The sequence below is a fragment of the Etheostoma spectabile genome, chromosome 6, assembly GCF_008692095.1.
Source record: "Etheostoma spectabile isolate EspeVRDwgs_2016 chromosome 6, UIUC_Espe_1.0, whole genome shotgun sequence".
NCBI classification, from domain to species: Eukaryota; Metazoa; Chordata; class Actinopteri; order Perciformes; family Percidae; genus Etheostoma; species Etheostoma spectabile.
In genome coordinates, this window is record NC_045738.1 from 7,107,769 (window position 1) to 7,129,530 (window position 21,762).

Sequence of the window (21,762 nt, forward strand, 5' to 3'; positions counted from 1 at the left end):
TTTATTTATTTTGTGTCTGTCACAGTAGACTGTACCTTTAGGCCAAGATCTAGCTCATTAAGGGACTTCCTTATTTCTGTTAGCAGAAGATTCATGCGTTCACACTCCTGGAAACAGACTAAAATGTAGGGGCTTCGTTTTGTTGTCTTTGCGATTATCTCTGACATGTTATACTCCTCAGGAAGCTTGTCAAGGATATCTTCAATGACAGACTTGACCTGACAAATATAATTAACATGATTAGGTCACTTATGTAGGTAGGTTGTTGTATTCTCAGCTGCCTGCCCCCCCCCCCCAATGCTCTCTTTCTGACTCCACACCTTCTCCTCTGTGCTCTGAGCTGCCCCCTCTCCTCTGGATGAGTCCTGTGGCTGCAGTTCCAGCAGAGTCTTTAAGAGGTTGTCTGAAGTGACAGTGAGGCACTCAAGCTCAGCATTTGAATGAAGACCATACAGAGTGGGCTTCTCAGATGGGAGATATTCATCAATATAACTGTGATAACCACTGTAGTCCATGAACGGAGGGGCCAGGAACCCAGGACACAGATAGAGCTCCCCGTCAAACTATGAATTGAAATTGGGAGAATAGAGAGATGAAAACACACACATATCACACTATTTAACATGAAGCAAAAATGGTGACACTGAACATTCAACCTGAACTGCCCTTGTGAATCTTGTGTGCAGAACTAAGCCTGTGTGTTCTAGAAATAAATATGCACCGCAAGCATGTTGCTGCAGCCACAGCAAACCCATTGATAGATGTCAGAGTGTCCAAATCACATTTTTGGAGAAACAGTGGCTGTTTGCTTAGTAGTAAAGGGGAATTGGCAGAGCGCTAAACCTCTGTTGGAGACAGATTCCAGGAAGAGTTTTTAAACTTAACACATGCTCAAAAATAATCACTTAATGATTATAGTGGAGTGTCATGCAGCGGCTGGCAGATAAATCCGGGAAAACCAGCAATGCCAAAAACTAAGTGCAATACTGCAGTTTTGGTTTACATCCCAAGAGGGCACCCTTTACCTTTACAACACCAGAAAAAGAAATTAAAATCAGCTTTTTAAATGTTCTTTACTATCTGGCACAGTAAAACGGAATGTGGCCTGACGTTGAGAGTATATCCAACTTCACAAGTAGTGATCTGTCAAATATTGACATTTCACAAATAAAGTTAAAATTAACTTTTATTGCAATAGTTTTGTTGAAACCAAACTCAAAAAAAGAAAATAAGATTCTTCTTACACGGCAACATGAACACTGACTTACCATTTTTGGATGCATGAACTCTTGCAGATAGGTCTTACAGAGTCTTCTATCCCAGCCATCAGTAATGTGTCCTCCATACATGATCTCCCCAAAAAGATAACACAAGTCCTCCCAGGGCACCTGCATGGACTATAATACACATACTCTGTAGATTGATATGACAATGCAAATATAAGTAAACATGTATTTAAATACGTAGGAGCATATTCAGCTATGAAGACGAATGTTAAAATTATTTACGGGATAATCAATAATATTTCCGTATCACCTCACAAATAGTTATTGCATTTATTCTTTCTGCTTTGGGAACATCAAGCAGTAAGTATATGATCTCTTCCCAAATGAGCTCTTTTAATAATGATAACAGTAGGAAATGTAACAAAATTATGTTTCTTTACACACACTGATCTAATGTATGACAGAAGAGCCTTTTCCTCAGCGGGAGATTATGATCCGTGAGGGTGAAGGAGGAAGAAAAGAACCTGTGATTCATAACAAATTACAAAAGCTGGAGGTTCACAATCATTTGTACCTGTATTGTTTTGCAAATTGCTTCCTTCATCAGCTCTAATTGCAGTGATCACTTATGTAGCGTTGTGAACTGTCACATTTGCTGCATGTAATTACATTCAGGATAACGCTTCATTGCCCTCCTAATGAATTCTCTGTATACGCACATACAGGTTACTGTTTGGTTAACATAATGAAGGACATTCGTTTTTGGAGGGCAGAATACCTAGGAGACATAATTGGTTGTGACCAGAGTAATAGGAGTTCTAAGAGAAATGCATTAGGAATTGTGAGGGGTGCAGCACCCCAAGAATGGATTTTTTTGTCTTTATGAAATAAAGCTAAATTATAGGTTGCGTGTTCATAGCTTTAAAAAATGAAATGTGAAAAAAAAAAGACGAGACTGAAGATTTTTCACAAATAACAGTGGAATAAAAGATTTCAATGAGTAATTGGATACTGTGCTGTAATTCAACATCCCTGTCTGATAATAATACCATAATCATTATAAATTTACACAGCTTAAGAAAGTAGTAGGAAAAACCTAATTAAAAGTTGTATCAATAAAAGCATGAAGTAAAAAAAAGAAAAAATTGAATTATCTTTAAAAATTACTTTTGAGTTGGCCTCTAAGTAGTTGTACAAGACACTGGCTGAGATAGTGAGGTCTCCAGTGCTAAAGGGGTAGTTATGGTTCCACCCTCGGGGACCAAATTTACGACGCTCCGTAACACAAGCGTGAAAGAAGCAGAGGGAGAAGAACATCGAGTTGAACTCCTGTTCTCTGGAGCACATATCCAGAGTGTCCTAAAGAGAGAGATCAAGAAATACAGTTTCCAGTTAATGCTACTTTCATTTATTGTATTGATCAAATGTAATGCTTTTTTTTATTATTAAATTTCAACACACTTGACAGAAGTTGTTAAGGGCTGCATGCAGACTGGCATTCATGCCAGTGGGCGGCTCATTGGTGATTTTGATTGCATTCTCCAGTATGCCTCTGGGGATGACATGCTGCTCAGGGCTTGGTGCTGGTTGTCCAGTGATGAACACCCTGTAGTTTGAGTGACTGTCTACAGCTGCTGCCTCCAGAAGAGCATCTAGAGAGGACAGCCAGCGAGCCACCAAGTGTACATTCTGAAAATTGAATATGACAAAAAGATTAGGTAGGTTATGTTATAGTCTTGCAATGTTCTCATTTAGAACGGAAACCTTCAGTGACTCACCTGGCTGCAGCCTGCTCCCTTAAAAGGAGGCATTTATGGTGCTGATTTAGCCAATTATGTTTTTTATTGAACAAAATTGAGTTTATTTCCTCGCTCGGGGGGGTGGGGGGAGTGATAATATCATTACGTGCATTAAGGGCTTGCTGGAAGAGTGGCCTGAAGTCTCTACAGTAGCCTAGCCACTGAATAATACTGCTTCCTACCTGCAGTATGACCCAGTGTCCAAGTTTAGAGGCAATCCTCAGAAGCCTTTCAGCCACCTCCTCCTGCCCCTGTCCGAGGGAGACGTTGTGCAAAGTGCCCTGGTCAATGGAGAACCCCAGTTTCAATCCTGTACAGAAAGAATATTTTGAAAAAGTATCCCTACCAAGTAATAAAGATGAATAGATAAACATGATATGCAGTACCTAGTTTTTCTACATCTTTGAGTGGATCAACTCCAGGTGAAAGGATAAAGAACACAGGGGTTGAGGGGCCACTATCCTCATACAACTTGTCAAATTCCAGCCTGGCAGCATCCACATATTTTATTCCCATGCTCTCCTCCACAAAGTTCCTGCCAGGAAACATAGCCAAAAAGCTTAGTAATGTGCAGAACTTACAAATACAAATGTACTCTGGTCATTTACTTACCTCAGTGTATAGGTCATCCTATCAGGCCGAAGTGCTTTAAGGATAATAAGCTTCTGAAGGGAACTTTTATTCTTCCAGTCCTGGGGAAGTCTTTCCTTTTCAGGACAACTGGATTCAACGATCTTCCTCCAGCGCTTTGGTGAGCTCTCCATGTCCTTGTCTAGTCCATTGAAGTCCTCGATTGTAGAAATGGTCTACATTATTCAAATAACAGATTATAAGGCCTGTCTCATCAGTAAAATAGGGTATGTGGTGATGACCTGATGGCTAAAAAGAATCAAAACATGACCCTTTAACATGTTATATCGTATGTGTTAATAGCCTTTACTGTACCTTAATGGCTCCCCAGGCTTGCGGAGAGAGGAATGACACAGGACTAACTTTGCAAGCTTCCATATTGAAACGCAGTAGGATATCAAATTCTTGAGCATCAATCAGGCCCTGTTTGAGCAGAATCTGAGGGGAAAGACCAAGAAAGTTTGTGATGATCTATGTTGAAGTGATCTACTTTAAATCATTTCCACAAAAAAAAAAGTAAACTGCAAGAAAACTCTGGCAACTCTGTATAAACTCATACAGGCTGACTTAGTGCTTCTGAATGTGAAATAGCAACATGAAGGACGGCCTTCAGAGCAGCCCACTTTCTAAGCTGAAAACAGTTGGTGCAATGACAGATAATTGCATTATGCCATCAGAACCAACCCCCTTGTCAGAACCAACTGTCTGAACAGCAGCCATGGTGCATGGTGTGAGAGGTAATCAATAGCAGCGTATGGCCCTGCTGACTGCTTTTAATTGAAGTTAATGTGGGGGCAGAAAAGTACTTTGATTGATGAGGATGACAGGAGGCCCCACCTTTGAGGCGGCCCTGAGTCCCTCACCTGGAAGGCAGTGTGTGACAAGAAGGTTAACTTGTCTCTCTCAAAAAGGCCCTGGCTGGTGTACAGGAATACAGAATAGGTGACGGCCTCAGTGAGGGTGTGCACTCTGGTCCGCACATCCTCGTTCCATTCTGCACGCTCCATTGCTTTATTAAACACTGAGATAAAGGTCTGTAATACAACCAAAGGGAGGACAGTTATCTGATAAGGAATACATACATATAGACTTTGCTAACTCTGAACTGCATTGACAGCTATACACAAAAATGCTTGGGTTTAGAAGCACACGTTTGAGCTGATTCATACAAACAGGGCTGTGCCTAAAATCTTATTTACCAAGAGAAACAACAATTACAAACAGCACTAATTTAAAAATTCCAACAGAAGATTGGTTGAAAAAGACTGAGCCTTGTTTATAATACTGAAAAAAAACTATCCATGTCCCCTTAGAGCACTACAGGGGTAGAGGTTTCACCTTGAGAGAATACTGGTACATGGGGTTAATCTTGCTGAGGTCATTGATGATGAAGAAGAGGAGTGACGCTCTCTCAGCTGCTGGGCGGTAAAGTTCTCGAGCCTCGTTGATCTTTGTCTCGTTCTCTCTGGCCTCCGCCACCTGTGTGTTCCAATTGCACTAGATGAGCTATTAGGCTCTCAGTCATGCTCCAAAACACTCTCATTACACATATTCCTAACTACACATCATTTGCAGCTAATGCAATAAAATTAGGCGCCCGCTGTTGTGTGACATTCAAAAATACTTCTAAGTGACAAAATAACATTCAGGCACTCGACTACAGTTGGACAACTAATAGGATCCTGTTGGCGTAATAACCTTACCTTGTACTGAATGTGAGCGGCTGTGCTTTTGGTGTTCTCAAGTTGCTCCACCAGAGAAATATCACCCAGGAAGTTACCATGGGCTGCAGAGAGGCGACTCAACAGTTCGTCCTCCAACCGCTTCAGCTCAATCTTGAAGTGGTTCTGCTGTGTGGTCAGCTCCATCTTGGGCAATGTACACAAAAAACATTCAGACTTTTCTAATTGGTATTATGAACGGATGTCTTGCACATAAAATCACCAACAAAAAATGCTTTCCTGCAGGTTTAACAGTCTACATCTTTCCTGAAATCCTTAAGGATTCACCTTTAGGGCCTCCAGGTCGGGCCTTTCCCGGGACACTACCTGTCCAAGCAGCTGTTCCTCCAGGCCCACAGGAGTCACTGTGAAGTTGATGAGGGTGGTCTGGGCCTGGAGCTCAGGAGGGAAATGGGGATTGTCCAACTTGGTGTGAATGATAAGTCGAAAGTTGCTGTTGTATTCACACTCCTTGCCTCCAATTCGAATGTACCTGGATAACAGGTGAACAATTTTAAAACAATTAGCTGACAGCCATTAACAACTTAACCGCTGTGTTATTTTCCTAGCTCCCAGTTTCCAAGTTATTGTTTACAAATCAAACACCACTTTGCTGAAAACATAGTAGTCATAATTGTGTTCTGCCTGACAACAAAGAATCTAATTAAAAAAATGGCAGAAGAGTTAAATTTGCTTTGTTTGTTTTTGTCTTTCCATCAATAGACTTTCAGAGTGAGAAAGTAAAGTGTCACTGATTAGATGACAACTAGATGACTAGAAATATCACCAGTGCATCAATTTAAAAAGGACAGTGTGGGTGGTTATAAATGATGATTGAATGATGATCCCATAAAATTGAACTGTGGAAGTACAAACCCTCTGTATCCTGAAAACTATTTTTGTCCATCTGAGCCTTTTGACCTCTCATTTTCATGCATTGCAGCCTCAACGAAGGAGAGAACTTCACTCTGGCTCCAAATGTCACTTATACTGTGACAAATAGTCTTGAAAAATTATAAAAGATTATCACCACAGCAGCCAATAGTTATCTGTCCCTGCATTTCAATTAAATTAGTGATGGCTTGACAAACCTGGTGGCTTTTCATTTTTCTCTAATTACCCCCTGGATGTCAGACAAGGACCCCATTTTACAGCACAGGTTCCTCATGGCCTGGGTCTGGTTCAACTCTATATCTTCACAAGCCAGAATTAATGTACTATTGATAGAACCATTACTCCACCAAATTAAAGTCCTTGCTGATGGATTGGCTTGTAGTCTTCCGTCAGCCATGAAAGGAATAATTAGTATTCATTACTTCACACTCTACAACATTCCAATTATTAATGAACTTCAGCTGTGGATCCCCACCAGATCCATCATGGCTGCCCATGCAGGTTGTATTAATCATCGACAGAAACAAGTGTGTGGGTCATCTACAAGGGATAAACTTATAATCAGATTTACTATGATGAATTGTTACGTCTGGACAGACAGGATTTTAGAAGAAGTTCAATGAACATGCGCCAAGATATTTAATATTCATAGTCATACATAGATCAGAGCAAGAAAGATGTAAACATTTTTTAAGGGGAAGTCAAAGCAGAATGTCAATATGTGGTACTTTCTATTTACATTGCTGTTGGTTGTCCTGTTTAGAAAATTTGCTTGATTTCGCCTGTTGAGGGTAATTGGTAACTGAAGAAAGTTAATTACAGAGCAGCTATTTTGGTGGCACTGTTATATTTGTGAAGTAGATTACAGTGGGTAGCAGCAGTCATGTACAAAAATCAGGTTTGACATCAGATAGGTTTACCAAATACAGGGTGTTTCAAACAAGTGCTAGATTGGATAACATGTATAAAAGCTAAGATATTTAAACATCACATTATGATTTAAAATAATCCAGATACGAGTCATTATAGGTAAGTGTAAAGTTGAATCAGTAATGTTATTATGCTGCAGCAAATCACCTATCAACATTATGAAATTATTGAAGCTAAATTGAGTTTGCCATAATGATCGAGGACCACTGAATTTAGTGTTACGGGCCATCTTTTTGTGGGAGACAGGAGTCCTTATACATAACCATGACTATCCTCAATTCAGCTTTTATACTGGGGCCCAGCTGTTCAATATTCATCACACTAAAGAATATGAACACACAAATATACATCTATCACCCATCTTGAGGGGCCAATCAATATGTTGGCCTCAGGGATTCAGAACACGCACTGCAAATTCATTTATAGTCCAAAGAGTGGGCAATAATAATGCATTCAGTCATGTCTTACTGGTGTTTCAATGCTCAGTGAGAAGCAACCATCTGGAAAATCTGCTCCTATTGTCTAACACCGCAGACACATGGGGACGAGTTGTGGGCATATCGACTTGTGTATCAACAGGGATACAAAAACTGTACATTGATTTAAACTTTTTTGCTGTGCAAACACCCCCATGCTAAATAGCTTCAACAAAACAAAGCATGTACCATTGGTAAGCTGGTTTAATTCTTTGTAAATGTATTTTTTAATTCTTGAAGTACAACTATGTACATGTAATGTTAAGTACTAACCTTCCTCTTTTAATTGTGTTCCTACCCAGCAGAGGCTCGAGGACTGGGTCTACCTTTTCCGGCAGATTCTCAATCAGAACTGTTTCACCACAAGCAAGGGCTTGTTTGATCACATCTAGATACCTACGATATTAGAAAAACAAACAAAAAAAACAACAACAATTGGTTAAACAAATGTGGTTGGGCATGCACATTGTGTGCCACCATATTTTTAGCAGTCTCAGTGGATGTGGGTGGAAGAAAAGGTTTTTAGCATCTGAAAAAACACAGAAACAACAACAAACAACACAAAGTGATACATTAAAAGACAATTGTAACTGCATTCAGAATATATCCTCTTCTCACCCTTTCTGTCCCAGCTGCACCACCCTCAGCTCTGACCCCAGCCGGTTTCTGATCCACTTGATGCCCTGCTGCTGTGGGTCGAGGATGAGCGGCCAACGCTCACTGGTGGTCAGGATGGAAGCATTCTCGGTGGACATCCTATCATTTGGCAGGCCCTGGTTATGCCAGGCAGCCACAGTGGCATCATCTGTAAGCATGAGGATTGGATCCAGGCCGTCTGTCAGGGGTACAGAGACCTGGAACAGAAACCAAGAAATGATGTCACTCTAGTTGGAGTACTAGCAGCAGTGCTAAGGACGTTTGTGGAGAGGAAGATTTGACTTTCTAAACAACTGCAGTCTAAACAACACAGACTATTGCAAAACTGGCCTTACCTTCTGAGACAGAAGGAAAGGGATCCATGCATTGTTAAGGAGCTCCAGACGATACTGTCTGGTAAAGTAACCCATGTAGGAGACAAATGCTGAAGTAATGAGGACATCACCACAAAGGGTTTTCTGTTGCTTTTCATACTCAGCAATTGCCTGGGACCAGCGCTCCTTCTCTGACTGCAAGACACAAAGATCAGGCTTTAATATAATTTTAAAAATACACAAGAGACAAAAAATCTAATTTACAAGGAGAATGCTTCTACCCCATTTGAAGAAGGTTTAAACTGAAGAACTGAAGAAAAATCTACACTGCAGGGAAATGTACGGGCTGGGCAACTTCCCACTTCATTTATTGTACAAATTAAGAAGATATAAGCAGCACAGCAGACAACTGCAATTCCCTTAAAATATCTTTGAAAGTTTGGCTTTAGATTTGCGCTGCATCAATTTAGCATTCATTTAAACCTTCAATACTATGACTGTGACAGCCCTACAACAATAAATCATGCATGACATTTTCTTACAAGGGGCTGTGGATGTAGAATATGTCACATAATAAATTTTCGGACAGTTAAAAATCACTATAATTTTACTCTAATGTATTATGGATTGCCTGTAATATCACTCAGTCTGGGGTGGGACATTGTTAATTTCCAACAGCTGTTGAAGCTTTGAGGTAAGTTAATGATTAAATATAGACGGCCTGATTTATTAGTCTGAACACTATTGCTTCCAGGTCAATGCCATAAAGAAAAAAAACATTTATCTTGATATGCTTAAAAGCCAAGATGTTCCATGCAAACCACATTTATTTTCTGGAATAAGAAGAATTACAAAATAGCCACTGAAATGGCTCTCTTTTATTTTATATTAGCATCCATTAAGATAAATAGATACTGTAGCCTGAAAAATGCATGCACAGGAACACAAAAGAGTTGAAAATAATATTCAAAAAAGTATACAAATGTACAACATTCAACATTTATATATTCCAAATATTCATGGACATAACCTTCCCTTGATACTTTTTCAATTTGTTAAAAAATTATTGAGAATTTATTATCACACTACAAACTAGAGATTGTGCAAGGATGTATACAGTTTACGTTTACAGTAAACAGGCATTCTGTACAAACACAACCTCTCTATTGCACTGACTGAGACCTGTTTTAGTGAAGCGTTTCTGCCATCTCTCTTCTTTTCTCCATTTGGAAACCATTCAGCCAGCCAGTTGCCCAGTTCAGCCATGCGTTTCCTGTGGTCCAGCCCACTCTACCTGTCTCACAAGTCCACAGTATGCTGCTGGGCCAGGCTGTAAAATCTCCCTTTGCCTAAACTACTCACACAACTGTCAGGTTAGCTTGCCAGGACATAACAACTTCTAGTCCAGATTACTGATGTAATTCCATTAGCAGTGCCTCACCATGCATGCCTCCTGCAAATTGACAGTTTACTTTATGCCAGGTCAGCCCCAATGCCACCAACAAACTCCTCCATATCCCTTTGTTTACCTCTAAGCCCTTGACCAGTCGGTTGGCCAGCTCTATGGTCTGGTTGGTTTGTGTTACATCCTCCTGACAACTGATTTTCTCAGTTGTAGCCTTTTCAACCTGAGCTGTTAGGCTCTGGAGGCTGGCATCAAGATCCTGGAGAAACATACCAAAGAAAGCCATGGAAATTAGACACTAGCTTTTAGACTAAGTGACTTAATTAAGTATAACAATAACATTACACTCACCGCCAATTTCTTTTTAACCGCCAACATTTTGGCTGTTGCTGTGTCTAGTTCTGCATTAGCTTGTGATAGTGCAAGTCTCTTAGGAATAACCTCACAATAAATCTGCAAAAAAGGAGGCATACTTAATGATAAAAAGCTCCATAATAAAGAACAAACTATAACATTTATCATAACTACAACTTATCTGAAGGTATTTTCTGACCTCATAATATCTGACAATGTTAGTAATCCAGGCACAGAGACCAGCTGCAGCTGTAGATTTGGTCCGAACTAGATCAGGGTGGAACTCGGGGTTTCTCAGATACTCTTGTTTTACTACAGTCAAACAGACCTCAGGGACATGTTCTTTGTCGTACGACACCAGAGCCTGCAGGAAATCATCCACCTGAAAGACGTAAACAAACATTTAGGGGCTACATTAATACCTGCATTGGCATTTTTGCCTGAAATCAGTTGAAACAGCTTAATGCTATGTTTACAAGAGACACAAAAGCAAGTTGCACACAAGAATTTTAAATATATTTTTTCATAATAAACGCCACGCAAATTAAATAATCTCGGTTATGTGCCATTTATGTATACAATTAGTATGTATTTCATGACTTCCATGTTTTCTTGATGTTTGCCAAATTAAGCCCTTTAATGTGGCGATTGTGTGAGCTCCCTCTTTTGTTGCAAGTAGGAGTCAACTTGGAACACATTACTTAGTTTAATTCTTGGCAGTGATACTGGAGGAAAACAGACTCTATAATGTCATAATATAAAAGCATAGTCATTGACTACTACTGGCTACTTCGCTTTTCCTTTTTTTCCCCTTGTTGCCCACCCATAGTGGATCACAGTGAAAATAAGCTTTTAGCCTGATGTCCTATGTATTTTTTTCATGTATATAAAAAGGTATGTATCAGACACATATACTGTAAATGTTTTAACTTTTCAAATAATTCAGATAAACTACATTCAAAAACTTACTAGGCCTAGAAAATATGCTTTTGAAACAGAAAGAATTATAATCTACATGCTAAATTCTACAGGCTATTGAAAAACTGCACATTTGCAGTGATAGCAGCTAGAGGTTGAAAAGCAAGTCGACACTCTTGCTTCCCTACTGAGTGAGAGCCATTCATAGAGCCATCCAACTGTATTGTGAGCATTGGAGAGATGCTGACAGGGCCAGGGTCAAGGTCCACACACAAATTAGATTGACATTAATCAGGCAGATGTGATTGACATGATGACAGCTTAACCTTGCCCATGAAGGCCCGCGCTGCCTTCCAGCTCCGATCCTTAGGCACTCGACCGCGGGGAGCTAGCAGAACCATCACAGCTGCTGCTACATTGATCACTGCAGCTGGAGGATTTGGAAAGGCCTTCAGTTCAGTAAGATTCACCTGAAAAGGAATTAGAAACATTATATTGTCTTAGGAATGACTGAAGATTCAATGGATTTCTGTCTTGTTTGATTAAATGAAGCACCTTGTTGAGTGTGTCCAGTGCTGCTGTGGCAGCTGTCAGTGATGGCTCGGCCTTGGCTAGGTCATTTTCACAGTCCCTCTGTTTGAGTAAGACTTCTGCTTGAATGACAGCAACCTGTTCAAAAGCAACCATAATGAACTGAATTGCAAAAAGTATGCATAGTGAATGTAGTGGTATTGAATTTTTTTCAATTGTTTTAGGACAAGACACATTAATCAACATTACTGTAAATGTGCCAGTGTTAGCCAGCTGGCTAATTTTCAAAAGTTGTCCTTTGGCAAGATGTTTTGCGACCAGAGCGACAGGAAACAGCAAGACATTAGTACAGTAATACATCAACAATATCTACATGCAGTACATGTAGCCATGCAAGCAAGCAATATGAAGCAATAGTAGCCATTTGTTTGACACATGCAAACATGCAGAGCAGCAAAAAGCAACGAGATATAATTAAAATACAACAATCATGATGAAGATCTTAATACAGTGTTAAGGATGCAGTACAAGTTAGTAAAATAGTGATATGACACGACAGACACAGCACAGAAACGTTAGAAGTGCATACAAAAGTGTTAAAAGTACTAGTAAATATTACCCAGGCATGAAGAGTGCAATGGCAAAAAGTGAAAGAACCAATATGCAACATGATATCTCACCTTTTGTGCCTCAACATCCGCAGCCTCTCTCTTGCTGCTAACCCTCTCAGTCTGCAGTCCAATCTTTGTAATTAGAGCCTCAATGTTCTGATTTTTAAAGGTCAGCTCAGCTTCTTGGGATGCCAATTTAGCTTTTAGATCCTCAACCTAAAAAAAACCGAGAAAAAACTGTTACACATACTTTGAAGCTCCCATATTGTATTATATTTTCCATGTTTTGTTTATTATAAATATTGTGATTGGTAGGAAGTAGCACTACAAAGCTGTTACAGTCATTCCCCAACTGCAATGACAGTGCAGAGACTCCCAGAGCACAAATGCGGAAGACCCAGAAACGCTAACCATTCAGAGCTTTTTTGAGTAAAGACGCTAAACGTCTCAGGCAGAGGGTGAATACAGGTATATTCAGACAGACGGTATAAGAATTCTTTTTTTTTTTTTTTTTACTTTTAAGCATAATAATATGTTTTAGTTAAATACTAGTAAATACAAAGTATGAACCTGCAAATGAGCATAATATGGAACCTTTAATGTAAGGGGAAAACCCACACTGTTTAAATTGACTACTACTATTCCTAATTTTATTACCTCAACCTTGTATGTAAAACCCTAATTTTAGCCCCTAACAGTCTATAATAAAGACACTGACCTGAGCGGCAGTGGTTTGGAGTCTTTGAAGGCCGCTGTTAAGCCGGTTCATCTTGTGCTGGAGCTGAGCCCGGCTCTTCTCCAGAAGGTTTCTGTACAGGGTGATTTGCTGGAGAAAGCTCTTGGGGGTGGTGTAATTGTACCTCTTCTCATTGCGTTGGTATTTTTCACTTGCCTGGTTGACACTGGTGTGAACGTAGGCCATGAAAAGACTGATGGATTCCTGGACGGCAGGCTGTAAAAATAAGCAGACAAGGGGGGGAGAGGGGAGAACAGGGTGAGTTGAATTGAGTAGAGTTTAACATCTCCAACCTGATGGGGACTGAAATATTATCTTCATAAATTTTGAATTCATCTACAAGTTTTGCCATCTTACTTGGCCGGCCCTGACTTACTCAATCTAAAATTTAGGTGCAGCTTGCACGAATGATTAGGCTTTGAAATCTCTGTGAAAATAATGTGTTTAGACCACTGACATGCAGCTTGTAATACATGCACACTGTTTACATTATCTCTGATGTCCTCAAACTTTCTAAACACTATCTACAGTGGCTGTTGTACTACATTCCAACTAGATATTCATCATATGGTGTTCAATGACACAGAGCCTCTATTAATCATACAGTTAGCGATCAATTAAAGCAAAAACAAATGAGAAGACAATACAAGGATCAAATCTAACCATAACTCACAAAAAGCCATTGTTAATGATCCCAGAGCCAGTAGGAAAAAATCATTATTAATTAAGATCTGACATCATGCTATTTGACAAAGCATGCTATGTTCAGTTGAGATGCAAAAGAAGTTGTCATTGATTGTTAATATGTTCCAACTAATGTATTAGTGGGTTGTGCATTTCAAACTTTAAATACATGATAATTTCTTGTTTCCGTGCATCTTTAGGAAAAAGATAAGATAAGATAAACACATTAATGACTTTAAATATACATTAATGTCTCACATAGTGTTTTGTTTTGAACTTTTCAAAAGGTATTGTTAATAATGCAGATTAACTTTAACACAAAGTGCTTTCTGCACAAAAAGGGAATTATTAAAAGTCCCATGACATGGTGCTCTTTAGATGCTTTTGTATAGACCTTAGTGGTGCCCTAATACCATATCTGAAGTCTCTTTCCCAAAACCCAGCCTTTGTGCAGAATTACAGCCACTAGAGCCAGGTCCACTATGAGCTTTCCTTAGGACGTGCCATTTCTGAGTCTATGGCTTTTGAGGAGGAGAAGGGGGGGGGGGGCAAGGTGGAGGCTGGGTGTGTGGCCTTGACCAACTGCCACTTTGCTAGTTTAAAAGCCATGATGTCTCTCTCTCATGGATAGGCCAAAATCTCTAGGCAGGCAAAGCAGAGAAAGGGGAGGTAACCTTGCCTATTACAACCTCATAAGGAGCAAGATTCCAGATTGGCCCATCTGAGCTTTAATTTTCTCAAAGGCAGAGCAGGATACCCAGGGCTGGGTTTACACCTATTGCCATTTCTAGCAAGTGGGGGACCAAGGGCAGGCTATGCTATGCTATAATACTACAGCTATTGATTATCGCTTAATCTATAACGTGTTGGAGAATTTGGAAAATGCCCAAGGTAGTATCTTCATATATCTTGCTTTGTCTGACCAACAATCCAACACCTAAAAATATTCAGTTACACAACAATCCAAAACCATTATTTGACTATCAAATAATTGCATTTATTTATTAACACCTACCCTACTTCTTCTTTTACTACCCCAATGCTAATTCTCTAATAATATCACAGCTTCTTGCACACACACACACACACACCACACACACACCCACACACACACACACACACACACACACACACACACACACACACACACACAAATAGTCTGGCACATGTTCACATATGTGATGACACTTCCTGGTTGTGACAGCTGCGCCTCCTTAGAGGGTCGTTATGTGCTTAATCACTCTTCTCTCATTAACATAAATGATCCTGGGTTGTGATCGTTCCACTGCTATGATGGAAAACAATGATATGCCTGCACTCACTGTGAGTCTCCAGGCATGTGTTCAGCAATTTGTCAGTACCTCAGCAAAGAACTAATGATGAGGGATATATGGAAAAATTAATCCAGCTGCACTGTAGTAATTAGAAGGTGTTCATTAAAGTCTAACTCAGTCTGGAATAAGAGGGGTACATTGCAAACTTAGGGAAGATACTGTTATCACACCCATAGATCTATCTCTGGTGCTACTGCCTAATAGGTTATTTGCTAATACTGTTATTTGCAAGAATATTACATAGTTCAAACGTGTGGTGGAAAGCAGAGTGCCACAAAATAACCATTTCATTCAAAATTTGACTTTGTATGAAAGAGATAGTGAGATAAAGCAAATGGGTTCAAATGGCTGACCTCAATGCCTTCAATCTCTTGGATAAACCTGTAGCTGACTGACTGCAGAGCTTCTGAGGTCCAAGGATGAAACCAGTCAATGGTGGTGCATTGGACAAGAGCAGGGAATCGACGGGCCCTAACCGAAAGGGCACTGCTGACGGGAGACAAACAGAGAACCACCTAAAAAGAATAAAGCAGAGAGACAAAGAGTCACCCAAGCAGACACACACAAACAGCCAGGCCTGTATTAACATGCATCCCCATACTTGACAAGATTGAATGACCATTGGAAAATCAACACAGGTCATAGATATCGTGGATGCATCCAAAAGGGAAACCCATAACTGGCAGCCTTCTGTGCCCCCACTTTCACTGCTTTGGCATGTGGACAGACAGCAACATTCCCAGTTGGCTGAAGCAGACGGTGACGCTACCAGAGGCCCTGGCGCAAAGATTAGCTGGATGGCATACATGTGTACTGAAACAAATATTTCCTTCCTTTTAACTCCCCAGTTTGTCTGGCTCTGTTAATTCAGCCTGTCAAACATATTTAATAACACCACACAGCAGCTGTGCTTTTAATTTTGTAGCTCAAACATGCTAGAGCATGTGTAACATTTTCATTAATATCTTGTTGTGAATATCAGCTGTGAAGGCACATTCAAGTGCTATTAAAATCATCTAGTACAAAATTGATAGGATTTGGGTTTCCTCATTTGTGCTGGTCAATTTTATGTGTCCTCAATCCACTTAAATAGCTCACAAAATCTGAATTATTCTTCCTTGTACGGTGGTATAAAACCAAGAAGCCAACAGACAAGCTAAGGCTACAGCCAAAATGTTATTAAGTATTAAACGGCAGTTAGATGTTGCTTCACAATATACTGTGTATATACTGTATATATAAATCTCTTTAATTAAGTCCATCAAAAAAGGGCTTTTCTACAGGGTACATAACTAACATGTTGGTGTTGTCATGTGTAAAGTAATCTATTTTAGAAACCTTCTACCACCCTTGAACCCTTGTAAACTTACTTTGGCCAGATTTCCAATATTATAACGGTCAAACTAAAAAGTAACTATTGCTTTTAGTTTCTAACACTGAGGCACTTTGAAGTTACAAGTTTATTTCCTGACAATATCTACAGAAGAAATGCAGAAGCAGCTCACCTAGACATCATTACAGAATAGTGACAGATAATTGAACACATTTTCAAGACAGAAAAAAAGCAATAAATATGAGAAACCTTCATTCTTCAGACTGATAAGCTAGAAGCACTGGTGAAGCATTAATGAATATCTGAAAGATTAGACCGTGAGCTGTAGTTGAACTCGCTCAGTGAAGAATCTCCAGCAGTTCTCCCTGCTGTCCAGCAATCCAAGGCCTCGGACCTCAGCTCTCACACCCAACACAATTCCTTCAATCTCCTCCTCACTGAAGAGCTCAGGAATTTCTCCTGGAGAGAAAGGCACAGTCATAATCACATACTGACAAGCTATAGCTATCGATATTAACTCTTCATGCAATGTTATAATTTCAGAATGGTTTTAAAAGGACAAGTTAAGAAAATTGATGATGTACATTCACTAAAGAAATTCTATGATGACAACAGGCAAGTTCTCTCTGGCAGCTAAAAGTCAGTATGATTATTGTGAAGTTTAGGTCTGACCTGATGCCAGTAAGTCATTAATAATGACCAGAAACCGCTCATCAGGTATCTGTGCATCAGTCAGGAGCAGAGCCACACGCTGGTTCTTCACTCCAGTCTTTAGGAACAAACCTGCCAGATCAGTCTAAATAAAACCACACATGCCATGAATGGACACCTACTGTACAATGTTTACACTGATATGGAGTTCATTCGAGAATTTAAAATCAACAATAATAAATGAGATAACGCAACTCCCATGATAATGGCTTGATTTTTTTTAAAGAGGCTATTAAATGATTAAATTGACAAACTTTCTTCTGCAATGAAATATAAAAACATTTCCCAGTGGCTTTTAATAGTATCTGACAAGTATTTCCCGCGTCAGTGGGGAAGCTGAATAAAACTGAATTACATCAATATCCTACACGCAGCCAGAGGGGAAATTGATCTAAGGATTCTTTTTTTAAATAAAAAAAAATACTTGATTTAAGTAAATTTTGAAGAATTGTAATTACAAGCAGGTCACTTAGAGCTTATACATTTTCATAAAATCTAATTTATGAAGTAATACTGTGCTTGATGTTTTTTTTGGGCTGCACTATTAACAACATCAATATTTACCTTGAGATCCTGGATGCTATAACCCCTACTCAGAGTGATTTGGAAGACTTCCATAGAGGAAATGTAGGCAGCCAGACGAGTCAGGCTCTGCTTCCCACTGCCCCCGACCCCAACCAGTAAGCCATGACCCCTTGGAGACTCCAGGATACGACTGATGCGACAGCTGGTAACAACACAATCTTTGTTATGCTATATAACAGCCCTATCCAAACAAATATTATAAATCTTTACATTCTTTTAAAGTCCTACAACATGTGTCAATAACTCACATTATTTTAACATCCCTTCCTATATTAAACTGCCATCTTTATAATTCATAAAATTGCCTATGTCCTTTTCTTGCTACTTGTATGTTGTTCATAAGCTTTCTTAACCTGATGTGCGGTCAGTATCTTAGGTTTTAATTTTGGGTGAAAAACACTTCAGGAAGATTATCAAAGGAAAACATTTTATTAAATGCATGATCATTATAATTAGGGCTGGGACGCTATGCTTTTGTCCCGATTTAATTCCTTCACAATACATGGGTGCCGATTCAAATTTGTATTGTCATTTTTATTTATTGCGATTCTACCCTATTGTATTGTATAGTATTGGGATTCAATAGTATTGAGTATTGCGATTTTCTTTTCCTTCTTTCAACAAAATCAAAAGTTTAATAATACACTTCCAAAGACAATATAACATGAGAAATTTCTAAAAATCTAATTGTTTTAAAACAGATGCACGTCACATGTCAGTAAGTCAGTCTGACATTTATTTAATTTGTAAAGAAGAACATAACATGTATTATCTGCTTTCGTTTAAAAAAACAAATGATGTGACATCAGTGGTACCGTATAAAAGGTAGCGTCAGCGGAAAGGAAAATAATTGATTTAAAAAATTGTCGCAACAAGAATTACGATACATAGGATTGTCGTTTCCCCCCCCCACCCCTAATAATTATTATAATAATAATAATAATAATAATAATAATGATAATAATATGCAAACCAGCTATACTTACACATGTTGCATGGCATCTTCAAACAGCACCAGATTCATGGCTGCATTGAGCTCATTATAGTTCTCCAAGGCATCTGTGAGCACGGACCTGAGCACAGCCCAGTCTGTAACAGGAGCATAGGAGGCTGCATCGCCCATTTGGGCAAAATGGCAATAGAGGAGGGGCTGCTTTGTCACTTTTTGGTCCTCAAGTCCCTGGAAGAAGACAAGCATCACAACTAATTGAAATCTTTAGCACAATGTTTTTATCTGAAGGCGAAGAACCGCCCTTTAAACTGTTTAAACTGTTTATCAGAATCTGTATTGCACCTCAAAGCATTCATGCACAGTCTCCATCTGGAGCTTCCGGAAGAGCTGCAGGTCCTTGACATCAACCAGTCTGTCTGAGTACACTCTGCAGGACTCATGGAGCCACAACAGTGCCAGGTCAGTAGTCTTTTCCACATTATCAGGCCCAGCGAAGAAGATGCCCTAAATAACACGGTTGATCATGTGAATATTTCACTTTTCATTCAAAAGTCCAATTTTTAAAAAATTCTAACAGCACTACCTGAAAGACGTTAGACAAGTCTCGTAGATTAAATGTGTAGTGAAATTTGATGGCTGTGGGCATAAATCTGTGAACCATCTTGTGATGAAGACTTATGGCAGCTTGGACTGCAGCTACAGCGCTCCTCTGAACCAGCGGACTGAAGAGCTGCTGCTTCAGATGGCCACACAGGATCTGACTGAAGATTGACATTAGAGCCTCAGACGAAGGAAAGTTTACCGCAAACACTGAGAAATGTCTCTGTAGAGTGAAGACACAACCCCATTTCAGAAAATGCATACCAGTATATGATTTTAATTGTGAAAAGATGCTAGTTTAGGGAACTCTTCAATCTAACCCCAAAATCTTCAAATACATCACTGGCAGTCCCTTTGAGCTTGGAACTAATTTATCTAAAAATATGTATTTAAACTACATGTTACAGGCTTGTTTTATAGCAGTAGTACTAGCGGTTTCTACAACATTAAAATACATCATGATTATGCCACTTGAGTAAAAAAATTGAATTGAATTGAAATCATGTTTTGCTTATGCTTCAGGATTCAAGATAAGTTTTCCTTGTGGCATTGTAATTGCTGCTTCTCCTCCAGGCTAATCCTTTTCTCTGCAACCAAATGAAATTAGTTTCTTCATTTGAATATATAAACTGAGCCTATCAAAGGGAGCTGTAAAACCACAATCTTCACACTAATTCACGCACACTTTAACTCTATACTTATAACTATACTGGGCATATGGGTAGCTCAACTGGTAAAGCGTGCTCCCATTTACATAGGCTTAGTCCTTGATGCAGTGGTCGCAGGTTTGATTCCGACTTGCGGCTCTTTGCTGCATGTTGCATCTCTCTCCCCTTTCGTGTCTAAAGATGTCCTAAAAAAGGCCTTAAATGCCACAAAAAATCTTTTTTTTTAAAATAATAAAACTATGCTATACTTAAAACCTTGAAAGTCTATAAGACTGCACTGAGAAATTAGTTATGCTGGTAGAGTACACCAATTTTAATCTTCTTCAATATTTCATTTTCTGAAATAAAGGGCAATTTAACTGGGAAACATACTTGTAGTCTGGGGTTGATGGTGAAGCTCCCAGCAGTTGGATTCATACAGGCAATGTACTGGGTATTGTGTATTTCTTTTAGGCTCAGTTTCTGTCTGTCATACCTACAGAGAGCAAGAAAAAACACATTGGTTTAAGAAGCCGAACACACTATAGTTTGGCAAATGTTTCATGTTTTCAACTGAAAATCCAGTACTAAGTGTGTGAGGTCTTCTCACCAATGTCCATAATCCAGATGCTGACGTATCAGAGTGTGAGGTTGTACTGTTCCATAACTGTCGACAGCTGGCATGTTGATATCATCTATGAAGTAGACCATCCTCCTGTTGCCTACAGGGGAGTAGCTTCTGCCGGCTCTTTTTTCTAATTGTCGCTCAAGAATCACTACAAGAGAAAGCAAAATGATGTGTCACAAATCAAAAACTCACACATGCACACATACAAGACAAACTCAAAACTCACAAACTCTTCTTTTTTTGAATTTAGAATAATCCTATAATGATTGCTTTAATAACTGAGGAGGAAGTTTTCTCCCCCTTTACTTTTCCTGACTCTGAGTATTACCAGCAGATGGTGCTACAGTTTACCTGATGTGTTAGTAGTCAGTAGTAAAGGACAGTCAGATAAGTCCTACTCACCCTGCAGCATGAGGGAGGTAGTGTAGTAGTTGAAGGGTATTTTTGTTGTCATGTAACTCTCTGGCAGACAGTCAAACTTGTTCTTGACGAGTGCAGTCTTTCCCACTCCAGCATTCCCCACAAGCATCACTGGCTGTCTCCTCTCCAGCAACAAGTCCATGAAGTACCGAAGACGCACAGTCTCTGTGGTGTGTACCAGAACAGCCTGCAATCATAGAAACAGCAGGAAGACAGAGAGCAGAAACATACATAGTCATTATGGCTTTCTTTCAGTGTGATTTATTGACAGACATGTGTTCAGTGAATTGTATGTGATTTATAATTTCTTTTATTTCCCCAGTACACCACAACTATTCTGTCATAATAGCATCATTTGCTCAGAACAAAACCCTACTAATTATGGCTCAGCAAGAGCCTTTGGAGCATTCACAGCTGTATGCAGGAGCATAAAGAAAGACAATAGCGCGTGGGTGATAGCTCAAGCCTTGTTGCTCATGCCTTCACCCCCACACAGTCTGGTATGGGGTCTAGCATATGGTAATCAGACACAGTAGAAAGCCTATCATCCATTCTAGTACCCCTGCCATAACCTCATGATTGGACTTTACCCTCTCTTATTATGTTCACTGATGCATACATAGATTTTTAATATGACTGTATTGTTCGTTTTTGGTTAGTTTTCTT

The 21,762-nt window shown here is 39.5% G+C and overlaps 1 protein-coding gene across 2 annotated transcripts in view; it reads right to left on the reverse strand.

Annotated features, from left to right (window-relative positions):
* Positions 1–21,762, reverse strand: part of si:dkey-233k19.3 (dynein heavy chain 11, axonemal) — a 41,145-nt gene that overhangs the window by 1,989 nt on the left and 17,394 nt on the right. Inside the window, exons 46-78 of one of the 2 annotated variants that reach the window (XM_032519007.1) lie at positions 21,079–21,283; positions 20,659–20,824; positions 20,442–20,544; positions 19,385–19,624; positions 19,144–19,305; positions 18,836–19,029; positions 17,829–17,991; positions 17,226–17,349; positions 16,870–17,012; positions 15,574–15,735; positions 13,185–13,418; positions 12,536–12,682; positions 11,880–11,993; positions 11,651–11,794; positions 10,606–10,788; positions 10,404–10,505; positions 10,177–10,311; positions 8,669–8,842; positions 8,295–8,530; positions 7,950–8,072; positions 5,665–5,869; positions 5,359–5,523; positions 4,994–5,134; positions 4,519–4,689; positions 3,971–4,093; positions 3,638–3,831; positions 3,412–3,560; positions 3,208–3,335; positions 2,688–2,915; positions 2,394–2,585; positions 1,269–1,397; positions 321–563; positions 36–218 (exon numbers count right to left, since the gene is read on the reverse strand). In XM_032519007.1, coding sequence (XP_032374898.1) covers positions 36–218; positions 321–563; positions 1,269–1,397; positions 2,394–2,585; positions 2,688–2,915; positions 3,208–3,335; positions 3,412–3,560; positions 3,638–3,831; positions 3,971–4,093; positions 4,519–4,689; positions 4,994–5,134; positions 5,359–5,523; positions 5,665–5,869; positions 7,950–8,072; positions 8,295–8,530; positions 8,669–8,842; positions 10,177–10,311; positions 10,404–10,505; positions 10,606–10,788; positions 11,651–11,794; positions 11,880–11,993; positions 12,536–12,682; positions 13,185–13,418; positions 15,574–15,735; positions 16,870–17,012; positions 17,226–17,349; positions 17,829–17,991; positions 18,836–19,029; positions 19,144–19,305; positions 19,385–19,624; positions 20,442–20,544; positions 20,659–20,824; positions 21,079–21,283 — 5,505 coding nt within the window. The remainder of the gene's footprint in view (positions 1–35; positions 219–320; positions 564–1,268; positions 1,398–2,393; positions 2,586–2,687; positions 2,916–3,207; positions 3,336–3,411; positions 3,561–3,637; positions 3,832–3,970; positions 4,094–4,518; positions 4,690–4,993; positions 5,135–5,358; positions 5,524–5,664; positions 5,870–7,949; positions 8,073–8,294; positions 8,531–8,668; positions 8,843–10,176; positions 10,312–10,403; positions 10,506–10,605; positions 10,789–11,650; positions 11,795–11,879; positions 11,994–12,535; positions 12,683–13,184; positions 13,419–15,573; positions 15,736–16,869; positions 17,013–17,225; positions 17,350–17,828; positions 17,992–18,835; positions 19,030–19,143; positions 19,306–19,384; positions 19,625–20,441; positions 20,545–20,658; positions 20,825–21,078; positions 21,284–21,762) is intronic. The other variant, XM_032519008.1, reaches the window with a different exon arrangement.